Raw genomic sequence first — 13463 nt, 5'->3', positions numbered from 1 at the left:
CTCGAGCTTCAGTTTCCCCAACCAGAAAAAGGGTGGGGGGGAGTGGGTTCGGTGATTTCTGCAGTGGTAGTTTCTGAACACATGCCACTGTATTTTCTGAAAAACTCAACTACAAATATTAAAAATTTTAATTCTCAAAAAATTTAATTCTCAAAAAAATTTAATTCTCCAGAAGACTGCATTTTTAGCAAGCACCCCAGATGATTCTAGATGTTGGTAGTCCACAGTCCACCCTTTCAAAAACCCCTTAAAATGGTAATTCTTGCTTTACTGCATTAAAATTATTGCGAGAACTTTAAAAAATCCAGATCCCAGGCTGCACTACAGGTCAGGTATATCAGAATTTCTGAGGGTGGGGCCCAGCCATCAGGATTTTTCAAAACTCTCTGGGTCATTCTGTTCTGCAACCCAGACAGAGAGCGCTCTAGAACAAGTATTTCCAACTTGCCTGAGCATAAGAATCACCTGGGACACATATTTTGAAATATGAATTCCTGGGTCGTGCTCTGCTCCTCTGAATCAGAATCTAGAGTTAAGGTCTGGAAAACTGTACGAAGCACACCTGGGGGAATACTGAGAAGTCAACTAGATCAGCATCTTTAGCCCTCACTTGGTATCACTTTTGCTCAAGCAAAATGTGTCGATTCTACAGAGGGATGAGTAAGTTCAGTTTTTTCCCTTTAAAAGGAGGAAAAAAGCCACCATGGTTGCTATTAGACACAAATCTAATCTTCTCCCAGATATATAACCTGTTGGTAACCAGGACCACAGACGTGTGCTCTTTGGCTTCCACTTGCTTGGAAATAAGCAGTCAGCTCTTTATTGATCACCAACTATGCCAGACATTATTGTGTTTCTAGTTTCAGCAGTATACAGTGGTGGACAAGACAGGCATTGTCTGTGCTTTCATCAAGCATACATTCTATGGTCAACCGAAGAAGCTGCCCCCCAGAAAGAAAGCATAAGAGCACAAAAGAAGGAGGCTTGTTTGAGGTGGAGGTGAGAGTGGATTAGGGGAATCCCTTTAAAGGTTAGAGGTAAAGAGAGCAAGGAGAATCAAAGGCTTAAAGCTGAAGGGCGTTAAAGGCAAGCTTGGGGGTTTAATCTTTATTCTGAAAGAAAATGGGGAGTTCTAAGCAAGGAATGACAGAAGGAGAACTGATTTTCACAAGGAGAGAATGAATGTTGAAAGGAGCTACTGATTGCCTATGTATGGCCTCATTTATGTTCATTCATCTCATGTATTTTTCACCATAACCCTGTGAAAAGGGTGGTGTTTTATCACGTTGTAAAAATAAACAGACTCATGATAGTTTGCTCGTAACCACAAAGTTGACAAGTGACAGTAGATATTTGAACCCAATATTGGCTCCAAAGCCTGTGCTCCTTTCACGCTGCCTCCATTCTCTCGGTGTATCTCCCTTGCCTTACCATTTGGGTGATGGGTATTTCCTTGCTTTTATTTTCCAAGTAAATAGTTCTAATAATTGTCATCAAATAGGTAAATAAGTGGATTCTCATTTTGGTTTTTGATATAGGTAATTACTGACGTAAATGGAAGCTTGAACATGCCCACCGGGACTCCCAGCTCCCAAGAATTCCTGAGCATGAGCAGATAGTCTCTGAAAGCGTTTCCGCAGATGTAACCACAGCTATAAATAGATTAGATTTTGGTCCTCTGATATTAGAATAAAGTGCTAGAAATTGTATTGCCTTGAATATAGTTTCATTGATTCTTGGGAGTGAATTAACTATTATCTTTGAGATTTATTCGAAGTCTGATTGCAAGACTCCATCTGAAACTGGAAGCTGGTGTGGGAGAGTTGAGTGGTCTGTGGCCATACCTTGTAGTAAGAGTGATATCTATTACTGTTCAGATCTGCAGACTCTCACCAGGAATTCTCCAGGATCTGTGAGTTCTCACCAAGCCAGGAGTAGAAGCAGAGAAGTCCCCACCCTCCCAGACGCTCAGGACAGAGGAACCATGCAAGAACGGAGCACAAGTCCAGACCTGCCATTGGCAAGAGCTCCAGATGAGGACAGGAACTCCCCACCTCCCTCTGCTCTTAAGGAGACTTCAAGTGGAAGAGGAAAGCTTCCTGAGGCCCTGGAGCACACGGAACCCATCACAAAAGTGCAGAGCACTGAGGACACCGAGGCAGGCCCGGCCTTCAGTGATGAGGACTATGAGGAAGACGTCATTGAGCCCAGGACCCTCAATGAGATCACCACTGTGACAGACAAAACTAGCCCGTGGTCCAGTTTCATGTCAGATGCAAGTGACGGCATGAGCCCTCAGCCTGATGAAGTCCACAGGGAAGGCTTCTCTTGTCCTTCAGAGTCTTTCCCCAGAGAGGAGCTCAGGGTCAGAAGTAGCTTTCTGTCCAGCCCAGAAAGGACTGTCAGTGCCTACTTGCATAGGCAAGGTTCTCCAAGCCAAAGTACTTTGTCTTGTGAGGGTGTGGCCTCTAAGGCCAGGGTTGGAGAGCCTGCCTCAGCAGACCCACAGCTCACCTCCCACATGAGACTCTCAGGAGCCCAGCAGAGTGACACTTGTGTTGGATGGCGCTCACCAAAGGCAGACCAGGACCAGGGCCCCAAGCCACAGTCCCAGGCTAAGAAGGAAGTGGCCTATGATGAGCTAAGTGATTCTGCTGATAGCTCCGAGAAATTCCCTCTGCAGCCAGCATCTGAAAGCAGAAGGGAAAACCATAAGGAGCCACCCATCACTTGCCCTGACATCAGGCAGAAGCAGACAACCTCTGGGTCAGAGGTGTCCACAAGTCAGAGCCTCCTCCTGTATCCTTTGGTGTTTCCCCCAAGTAACCCCTTAAGCCATCTTTAGGCATTTTGGATGCTGGTATTTAGACCAGCCACATGAGTGAGCTGTGCCCCCCCTCCCAATCAAATGCACTCAGAGGCATAGGAATCCCCTTTCTACTGAAAACTCACCTGCACTGACCAGGTGCTATGATTCTACCATTATCATCAGGCCTCTGAAGCATAATGCTTTGCACTGGCTTTAGATGTTGGTAGCACATTCACTGGGCTTCCCTTGTGGCTCAGTCGGTAAAGAATCCACCTGCAATGCGGGAGATGGGGTTTGATTCCTGGGTTGGGAAGATCCCCTGGAAGAGGACATGGCAACCCACTCCAGTATTCTTGCCTGGAGAATCCTGTGGACAGAGGAGTCTGGCGGGCTACAGTCCATGGGGTCACAAAGAGTCAGAGCGACTAAGCACAGCACATTCATTAGCCTATCCTAGCCTGATTTATCTGATTAATTTCGGGTATTTTACACCTGAAGGCAAAGCTCTGCATCTAAGGTTATGAGACCATTAATCTCAGTTGAAATTTCAGGGGAGGGTATAGAGAAAGGGGAAGAAGAGTCCTACCAGTGATTGAGCATTTACCATGTGCTGGGTGCTTTACATACATTCCAAGTTCAGTTATCACAAGTCTTTAAAGTTGGTATCTTTTTTTTTTTTTTTAATATTTGTTTATTTTGGCTGCACTGGGTTTTAGTTGCAGCCTGAGGGGTCTTTAATTGTGACATGTGGAATCTAGTTCCCTGACCAGGTGAACCCAGGCCCCCTGCATTGGGAGCTTGAAGTCTTAGCCACTGGACCACCAGGGAAGTCCTTAAAGTCAGTATCATTTCTGTTTTGCATGTAACGAAACAAAGACTCAGAATTATAGTGACATCTACTATTTAATTTTTTTTTTTAGGCAAGGGATGGGGCCTTGATATAGGGGGAGTGGGTATCATTGAAATGGTCTTGCCCACGCCCCCCAGGATGGCAGTGTTGGTTGGGAGAAGTGTGTCTAACACTCCCTCTCTTCCTCCTTTAAAATGCGGATGGGCATGTTATGGGGAAAGGAAACCAATTAGGACCATCAGTAACCCTCTCATCCATAGCCTAAACAGCTGATTGATCAGCTCACATGATATCCCAGTGACAAAGAGGTTATCGCATGGCCAGTGGGGGAGCAGGCTGCCTTTGTGGCACTTTGCAGTGATTTCTCTGCTAGAAGCCAGGGACCTGGCTTCAACCCTTCGAGACCCAGCTCTTACTACTTGTGTAACTTTAGGTGTATAGTTTAACCCTTCTGAGCCTCGATTTCTTCACTTATAAGATGGAGGTAATAATCCCTTATCAGACTGTATGCTCCAGGGAAGTCAAGGGCCTTGTCATTCTCTGTGTCCCCAGACATCGCACACAAAAAAGGTCAGTATATAGACTGAAGTGAGCTATCAGTTTCACAGGATTCTTGAGAAAATCAAATGAGTGGGAACATTTGTACATACCACACAGATGATTCTGGATGCAAGACAGACAGAAACCTGAGGGTTGGGGAGTATGGGCTCAGGAGAGACTTAAGCATGAAATGGCTGGAGGCTGAGCACTGAGAGCAGTCTCTCGAGGTTGTTTCTTGCCTCCCTCACCCGGGCTTCTACCACCTCTGCCTCTGCAGTCAGTTTCTGTGTGCTCAGAATTTATGGTCAGTGGAGGAGCAGTCACATGTGCCCAGGTCCCAAGGGTACTGCTGTAATTCGGGCCTTCCAAACTTCATTCTTCCAAAAAGTAAGTATACCCAGGCCCTGTGCTATGTAATTGCAGGCCCAAAAGCACAATTGATAAAGTGCTGCACTCAATATGCCAGTGAATTTGGAAAACTCAGCAGTGGCCACAGGACTGGAAAAGGTCAAATTTCATTCCAGTCCCAAAGAAAGGCAATGCCAAAGAATGCTCAAACTACCACACAATTGCACTCATCTCACAAGCTAGCAAAGTAATGCTCAAAATTTTCCCAAGCCAGGCTTCAACAGCATGTAAACCATGAAATTCCAGATATTCAAGCTGGATTTACAAAAGGGAGAGGAACCAGAGATCAAATTGCCAATATCCGTTGGATCATAGAAAAAGTAAAGAGAGTTCCGGAAAAACATCTACTTCTGCTTTATTCACTGTGCCAAAGCCTTTGACTGTGTGGATCACAACAGACTGTGGAAAATTCTTTTTTTTTTTTTTTTTTGGAAAATTCTTAGATGGGAATACCAGATCACCTGACCTGCCTCCTGAGAAATCTGTATGCAGGTCAGGAAGCAACAGTTAGAACTGGACATGGAACAACAGACTGTTTCCAAATAGGGACAGGAATACATCAAGGCTGTATATTGTCACCCTGCTTATTTAACTCATATGCAGAGTACATCATGTGAAAGGCTGGATGAAGCACAAGCTGAAATCAAGATTGCCAGGAGAAATATCAATAACCTCAGATATGCAGATGACACGACCCTTGTGGCAGAAAGCGAAGAAGAACTAAAGAGCCTCTTGATGAAAGGGAAAGAGGAGAGTGAAAAAGTAGGCTTAAGATTCAACATTCAGAAAACTAAGATCATGGCATCTGGTCCCATCACTTCATGGCAAATAGATGGGGAAACAATGGAAACAGTGGGAGACTTATTTGGGGAGGCTCCAAAATCACTGCAGATGGTGACTGCAGCCTTGAAATTAAAAGATGCTTGCTTCTTGGAAGAAAAGCTATGACCAACCTAGACAGCATACTGAAAAGCTTTGCCAACAAAGGTCTGTCTCATCAAAGCTATGGTTTTTCTAGTAGTCATGTATGGATGTGAGAGTTGGACTATAAAGAAAGCTGAGCACTGAAGAAAAGCTGAGTGCTTTTGAACTGTGGTGTTGGAGAAGACTCTTGCGAGTCCCTTGGACTGCAAGGAGATCCAACCAGTCAGTCCTAAAGGAAGTCAGTCTTGAATATTCATTGGAAGGACTGATGCTGAAGCTGAAACTCCAATAGTTTGGCCATCTGATGCAACGAGCTGACTCGCTGGAAAAGACCCTGATGCTGGTGACGATTGAAGACAGGAGGAGGAGGGGACAACAGAGGATGAGATGGTTGGATGGCATCACCGACACAATAGACATGAGTTTGAGTAAGCTCCGGGAGTTGGTGGTGGACAGGGAAGCCTGGCGTCCCGCAGTCCATGGGGTTGCAAAGAGTTAGACACAACTGAGCGACTGAACTGAACCGTGCTACATAATAAGTGCAGAGGTTTGAATCAAACCCTACCTCAAGAAGTTCCCATATTAGGTAGGAGACAGGTAATGACAGCAGCAAATTAAAACAGTACTTTTCTCGTGGGGGTTTTGTGAAAATTAACAATGTAAACTACTTAGTATAGTGCTGGTAGGTAAACAGTGTTCAGCAAATGTTAGTGTATGGTTGGTCAGATTTACACATTAAAGAATTCTCCCAGTGCCTTGTAGAGGGTGGGTAGGTCAGGAGAGACCAGAAGCAAGGAGACCAGGTAGGAAACTTGCAGTAATAATGACAAATAAAGTCTGACCTAAAGCATAGACTGCTTTATGATGAGGGAGAAGGGGAGGGATTTGATAGGATTAAATAGGGGCAGGGGATGAGAAAGACAAAAACGGAAAGATATGACTTAGAGATTTCTGTCACAAGTAGGTCATTTACCGGGTAAGGAGCAGCGCACAGTTAATTTGGAGGGAAGAAGCAGATTTCCATTTTGCATATTTGCATTTTCATTTTGCCTGTGAGAGGAGGACATGCTGGCTTGGAATTCAAGATGAGCTCTGCTCTAAAGGTCAGTGTCTCTGGAAACAGACGAGGATAGCAGGGAGAGAGGGAAAGGGAGAGCCACGCAAGGCAGATCCCTAAGGATCACCAGCACATGAGGGCAGGGGGAGCAGAGACCAGCACAGAGGAGGCAGTGGAGGGCTGGTCAGAGAGATGGGGGTAGCAGTTTCAGGGAGTGGTGGTCATCACCCTGATGCTCAAGGCGGATCCAGCAGAAAGTGGGCTGACATGTATTCGCTGGCTTTTGTGTTAGGAGGACAGTGCAGAGGTAGGGATGGAAAGCAGGTTTCAGTGGGGGAGGGAACCAGTGGTAACTTTTCCCTCTCAACTAGGGAGCCAGGAACAGCTGACACTGATGGAGTACATGCTCTGTATCAGGCGCCATTCTAAGCACTCTGCATGTATAACATCATTTAATCCTTAAAAGGTATAGTTATTATATCCCATCTAATAGGTGAAGGAACAAGCCCAAATTTGAACTTGCCTAAAGTTACCGTCTAATATAAGACAGATTACTGAGGGAGTAGTACCCTTAGAAAGGCAGTTGGTGCCGGGCTGAGAAGGGGAGTTTTGTGTTTCAGACACACTCTGAACCCCTCACAGCAAAGCTGTTCTCCCCACAGTATCAGCTGACTCTCAGGCAGAGTCCCCAGCAGTCAGAGCGGCAACAACAGCTAGGCCCTACCTCACAGAGCCCTCTGAGGAAGTCTGAGTTCAAAGGGCTCTTTTCTTCATGGTCTCCAACTCCACTCCCACCCTCTCTGTAGAAAATTCGGGGACTTGAGCCAAAGCAAGAAATGCCTTTCACTCATTCTGTAGATATTTATTAAACATTTATTGTGTCCCAGGTACTATACTAGGTGACAGGAATATAGTATGAAGAAGAGCTCATATTTGCCCTCCTCAAGTTCAAAGCCTAACATTAGAGCAGTATTAGACCAGTTTGCATCAGAACCTCACTTAGCTTACTTAATAGAAACAAAAATGTAGACCATCAAAGTAGTCCCCTCCCCGGAATTCCCTGGCAGTCCAGTGGTTAGGACTCGGTGCTTTCATTCCATGGCCCAGGTTCAGTCCCTAGTCGGAGAGGTAAGATCCTGCAAGCCTCGGGGAGGGGCCAAAAAACAGTCCCCTCCCAAACTCAGTCAGTGCTTTGAACAAATAGTACTGGGTGTCTCCAGAGGATACAGAGAAGTGCGACTACAGTACCTGCCTTCTAGAGCTCACGTCACAATGGTGGATCGGCTGTGCCCACTTAGAGCCATTTCTGGGTGTGAGCACAGAACACCCAGTAGGACAGGCCCTCCTTCAGTGCCCGGCACCACCTTCCATCCTAAGGCACTGCCCTGGAGCTGCCTTCCCACGCCCACCCTGTCAGGTTCTGACCAGCAGGCCCTCAGCAAGAATCATCCAGTGCTTGCTACCTGTCAGCCTCATGCGGGCTCTAAGGAGTTAGTGAGGTGACTGAAGGAAGTACAGTGGCACTGCCTTTGTGAAGCTTAGTGAATATTGAGGGAAACAAATGGAGAATCATATCAGATTAAATAAGGATTAGCCTTTGTTTCATGAAGGCTATGGTTTTTCCAGTCGTCATGTGTGGATGTGAGAGTTGGACTGTGAAGAAGGCTGAGCACCGAAGAATTGATGCTTTTGAACTGTGGTGTTGGAGAAGACTCTTGAGAGTCCCTTGGACTGCAAGGAGATCCAATCAGTCCGTCCTAAAGGAGATCAGTCCTGGGTGTTCATTGGAAGGACTGATGCTGAAGCCAAAACTCCAATACTTTGGCCACCTCATGTGAAGAACTGATTCATTGGAAAAGACCCTGATGCTGGGAGGGATTGGGGGCAGGAGAAGGGGATGACAGAGGATGAGATGGCTGGATGGCATCACTGACTCGATGGACATGAGTTTGAGTAAACTCCAGAAGTTGGTGATGGACAGGGAGGCCTGGCGTGCTGCAATTCATGGGGTCGCAAAGACTGAGCAACTGAACTGAACTGACTGAGCCTTTGTTTCAGACTGTGCTCTGGACTAGGAAGGAGGAATTATTGTGGGCTATAATTTAGAGAAGGCTTCCTGGAGAAGGTGAGATTTGAAGTGACCCATAAAGTATAAACTGATCTATATCTGTACTACATCTGTACCTGTACCTCTAATGGAGTTCACAGGGTCTTCTCAGCAGAGGGAACCACTTGAGCAAAGGATTCGTGGACAGGAGTAAGTTGGGTGGGGCTGGGGGAATAAAGGAGTGGTTGAGGTCAAAGGAAACGGGTCAGGAGACGATTTCCAGGTATTTGTGTCCCTTAACTACCTTTACAGCCCAGAGCCCGTTGTGGTCCCCAACTTCTTTCTACCTCCCCAGCAGTTGGAGGCCTCCCTGCGGATGCTCTCTGTCTCCGCAGCTCTGCCACCGCCAGCCACAACAGATCAGGTAAGAGGATACCCAGCTGACCTGTTTCCTGTAGAGTCATTATCTCTTCAGTGAAAGCGTACAGAATGCAGAGTGGCCCCGGCCACACTCCTGGAAAGGTGGTCACAGTGGTCACTCTCTTGCGCTGAGCTTATTCTGTGGGCACAACAGTGAAGGAGCTCAAGAAAAGTGAGGAAGTGCACATGTGTAAAGAGCAAGGCATTGTTAGCTAAGATGACAGGAGAATTAGCACGGAAGCGTAAAAACAGAACTCAGCTAAAATACGCATACTGAGTGCTGCGGAAGCTTCAAGCAGGAGATGCAGAGACCAGATTATTCATCGTGCAGCCAAATTAGGTGCTTAGAACCTTGGTACAAGTCCTAGCTGTCATCTATTCTTCCTTGGCACAGCACCTAACTTTTCTAATATCTATTTCTCGAAATCATTCAGCATATATTTACTGAGTACCTGTGCTGTATCAGGCATTGTGCTAGGTGTTGAGTGTACAGTAGTAAATAAGGCAAATTCCCAGTCTTAATGGAGTACAAATCGTAAACAAAAAATATTTACCAACTGTGATGAGTACTAGATGCTCTGAGAAAGAACAGGCTGTCTGAAGAGGCAGTGTTTAAGCTGAAAATGATGATCATGGCAGTGCTGGCCAGGTACCCCACACTGTTTGAAGCACTTTGTTAGCACTTTTACTTCAGCAGCCTTATGAAGTACATCCTTGTATCTCTGTTTTAAGGTGAGAAAACTGAGGCACAAAGAGGTAAAATAACTTGGTTCACACAAGTAGTGAAGTGGTAGAACCAGAATTGGAACCCAACCATTTTGGTTTCAAATTCTGTGTTTCTAACTACTGTACTCTGCTGAGGAGACACAAAACCACTGCCTCATGCAGCTTTTATTTTTAATTCCCCTTTTTATTATTTGGGCATGGGCACCCAATTTATAAATGAAATTTTGGAGTAAATTTCTGTTGGTTATACAGTCACAATGGTTAAAGTCATCTCACCTGCAATCCAGGGAAGACTTTTTTTTTTAATTTTTATTTTATATTGGAGAATAATTGATTTAAAATGTTTCAGGCATATAGTAAATTGATTCAGTTATATATATATATATATCTCCATTCTTTTTCAGATTCTTTTCCCATATAGGTTATTACAGAACATTGCATTCCCTATGTTACACAGTAGATCCTTGTTGATTATCTGTTTTATATTTATTAATAGTGGTGTCTATATGTTAATCCCATACTCCCAGTTTACCTCTCCCACACGCACACCTTTTGTCTTTGGGAATTGTAAGTTTGAAGTCTGTGAATCTATTTCTGTTTGGTAAACAAGTTTTTGTATCATGTTTTAGATTTCCCCATATAAGTGATATCATATGATATTTGTCTTTGACTTAATTCACTTAGTATGATCAACTTTAGGTACATCCATGTTGCTGCAAATGGCATTATTTCATTGTTTTCTATGGCTGAGTAATATTCCATTGTATGTCTCCCATATCTTCTTTATCCATTTTTCTGCCATTGGATATTTTGGTTGCTTCCATGTCTTGGCTATATTAAGTAGTGCTGTGTCTGTATACTGTGCTGTATACTGGGGTGCATGTATCCTTTTGGATTATGGTTTTTCCCTTGATATAAGCCCAGGAGTAGGATTGTTGGATCTGTTGGATCTGGATTGGTAGCTCTGTTTTTAGTTTTTGAGGAACCTCCGTACTGTTCTCCTTAGTGGTTATACCAATTTACATTCCCTTTTCTCCACACCCTCACCAGTATTTATTATTTGTAGACTTTTTGAGATCCATCCAGTCCATCCTAAAGGAAATCAGTCCTGAATATTCATTAGAAGGACTGATGCTGAAGCTGAAACTCCAATACTTTGGCCACCTGATGCAAAGAACTGACTCATTTGAAAAGAACCTGATGCTGGGAAAGATTGAAGGCGGGAGGAGAAGGGGATGACAGAGGATGAGATGGTTGGATGGTATCACTGACTCGATGGACGTGAGTTTGAGTAAACTCCAGGAGTTGGTGATGGACAGGGAGGTCTGGTGTGCTGCAATCCATGGGGTCACAAAGAGTCGGACTAAGCGACTGAACTGAACTGATGATGGACATTCTGACCAGTGTGAGATGATACCTTATTGTGGTTTTGATTTGCATTTCTCTGGTAATTAGCAGTGTTGAGCATCTTTTCACGTACTTTGGCCTTCTATATGTATTCTCTGGAGAAATGTCTGTTTAGATCCTCTGCATTTTTTGATTGAGGTCTTTGTATGTTTTGGAGATTAATCCCTTGTCAGTTGCTTCATTTGCAAATATTTTCTCCCATTCTGTGTGTTGTCTTTTCATATTGTTTATGGGTTCCTTTGATGTGCAAAAGCTTTTAAGTTTAATTAGGTCTCATTTGTTTATATTTTATTTTCATTACTCTAGGAGGTGGATAGTAGAGCTTTGAAAAAGCCATTTTAGAGAATAATACATGCTGTGAGCAAAATGTATTAGCTTATTTGTTAATTATAATAGCTAACTCCTATTTAATGCTTACTATGTACTAGACATTATTCTAAGCACTTTACATGTATAAACCGATTTAATTCTCCCAAGAACCCAACAGGAGAGGTACTATTGTTATCCCTACTTAATAGATGAGAAAACTAAGACTAATACAGAACTTCCCATACAGACCTACAAGGTATTGTAGTTTTTATTCTATAGAAACTGAGACACATATAAAGTTAAGTATGTTCTCACCTGCCCAGGGTCTCCTAGCCAGTAAAGAAAAATGTATGACTCCAAACTGTGCTTTCCATTGCACCATTTTAAAATCATGACATTCGGCTTACAGTATAGTTTTCTAGCTAATTTACCTTCTTTCTGTAGGTCTCCTTTTGCAGTTAACATTTGAACATTTTTTGTGCTCTTCCAGAGCCTACTTTGATGACAGATGGAGTCAGTCCAGAAGTATCCTGGAAACCTGGGGTATAGTCCTAAAGAGATGTCTGTTCTTTCATTGGTTTCCTTCCACTTCTCCCTCATCTACCCCAGCACCATTTTAAGGACACCTCGTTTATTTGGCACATGGATCAGTCTTCAGTTCCCACACATCTCAGTTTTTATCAGATATGTATTCCTGTCCTAGAGGAGGAGAGGTGCAAGTCCCCACCAGGAGCTTGCATTTCTGGGGCCTTATTTCTGCCCTGGCTCAGGTCACTGGTTCATCCCCTTCTGCTCTGCATCTCCCCTTGCATGTCCTTTGTATCTACAGCAGCACTTACGCCAGCATAGCAGGGCCGTGTCCAGCACCAAGCGCAAGCTTTTGAGCAAGACCACCTATGAAGTGAAATAACGAATCTGCCACGTAGCTTGGTGATCTTTGGCAGGGGACTTGGCCTTTCTCTTTTTTTTTTTTTTTTTGAAGTAATATTAGGCTAATATAATTCTTACCTAATAAGAGGATGATAAGAATTACCCTAGAGGAAAAAAAAGCAGACACTGTTAGTTTTCTTTCCCTCTTCCCCTCCCAGCCAAGTGGGTGAAATGTCAGTGAGTTGTGCCCTGTAGGAAGGGAAGCCTTTGAGTCACTGTGTCCAAGCCAAACAGAACTGCTCTTCCTGCTTTTGTGTTTCTGCCTTCATGATGTGCCAGCTCCTGGATGACTTATTGTCTTCAATCTATTAGATATAAATACAAAGGATGGGAGGGGAAGATACAAGAATGTTTACTTCAGTTAACAAGCACGTCTAGTTCTGAGAAAGAGAAGTCTCAAACACTTCTCAGCCTTTTCCACTGTTATCTTGGGTCGCGTTGGGTCTCTGTTGCTGCGCGGTCTTTCTCTGGCTGCGGTGCGCAGGTTTCTCATTGCCATGGCTTCTCCTGTTGCAGAGAAACTCTAGTGCACACGGGCTCAGTAGTTGTGGCACAAAGGCTTAAGTTGTCCCGAGGCGTGTGGAATCTTCCCAGACCAGGGATCCCTGAATTGGCAAGCGGACTCTTAACCACTGGATGACCAGGGAAGTCTGCCTTTTTTCTTTCTTAACCACAACAAAACTCCATGGTTTGCTGCTGTCAGAACACCTGTCTCCTCAGGACCTCATCTTGGGTCCTAGTTAGGGTAGCCAGTCATCACAGTTCACCCAGAATTGTCTCATTCAGCACTGGATGTCCCCAGGACCCAGGCAACATCAGGATGCTGGCCATCCTCACTGGTTATGAGCCTCTCACTACTTGATGTGTTTGTAGCAGTATGTTTTCTCCGTCCTATGCTCTTGGCTTCATTCCTCCTTTACACCCTGGTCTCAGCCTATTACAGTTTCCCTTCAGCATGAAGAACCTCCTTCAGAATTTCATACAGTGCAGACCTATGGGGAACTGATGCTGTCAACTTCAGTTGGCTGAAGATATA

The 13463-nt window shown here is 44.4% G+C and overlaps 1 protein-coding gene across 4 annotated transcripts in view; it reads left to right on the top strand.

Annotated features, from left to right (window-relative positions):
- The window catches only part of C2CD3 (C2 domain containing 3 centriole elongation regulator), a 118716-nt gene that overhangs the window by 94457 nt on the left and 10796 nt on the right, over positions 1 to 13463 (top strand). For 3 of the 4 annotated variants that reach the window (XM_043906927.1, XM_043906939.1, XM_043906934.1), the window contains exons 31-32: positions 1878 to 2799; positions 8948 to 9059. In XM_043906927.1, coding sequence (XP_043762862.1) covers positions 1878 to 2799; positions 8948 to 9059 — 1034 coding nt within the window. The other variant, XM_043906946.1, reaches the window with a different exon arrangement.

The sequence above is a fragment of the Cervus elaphus genome, chromosome 1 (genome assembly GCF_910594005.1).
Source record: "Cervus elaphus chromosome 1, mCerEla1.1, whole genome shotgun sequence".
Classification (NCBI taxonomy): domain Eukaryota; kingdom Metazoa; phylum Chordata; class Mammalia; order Artiodactyla; family Cervidae; genus Cervus; species Cervus elaphus.
The sequence above is the reverse complement of the archived record's forward strand: the minus strand, read 5'-3'. Positions and strand labels throughout refer to the sequence as shown.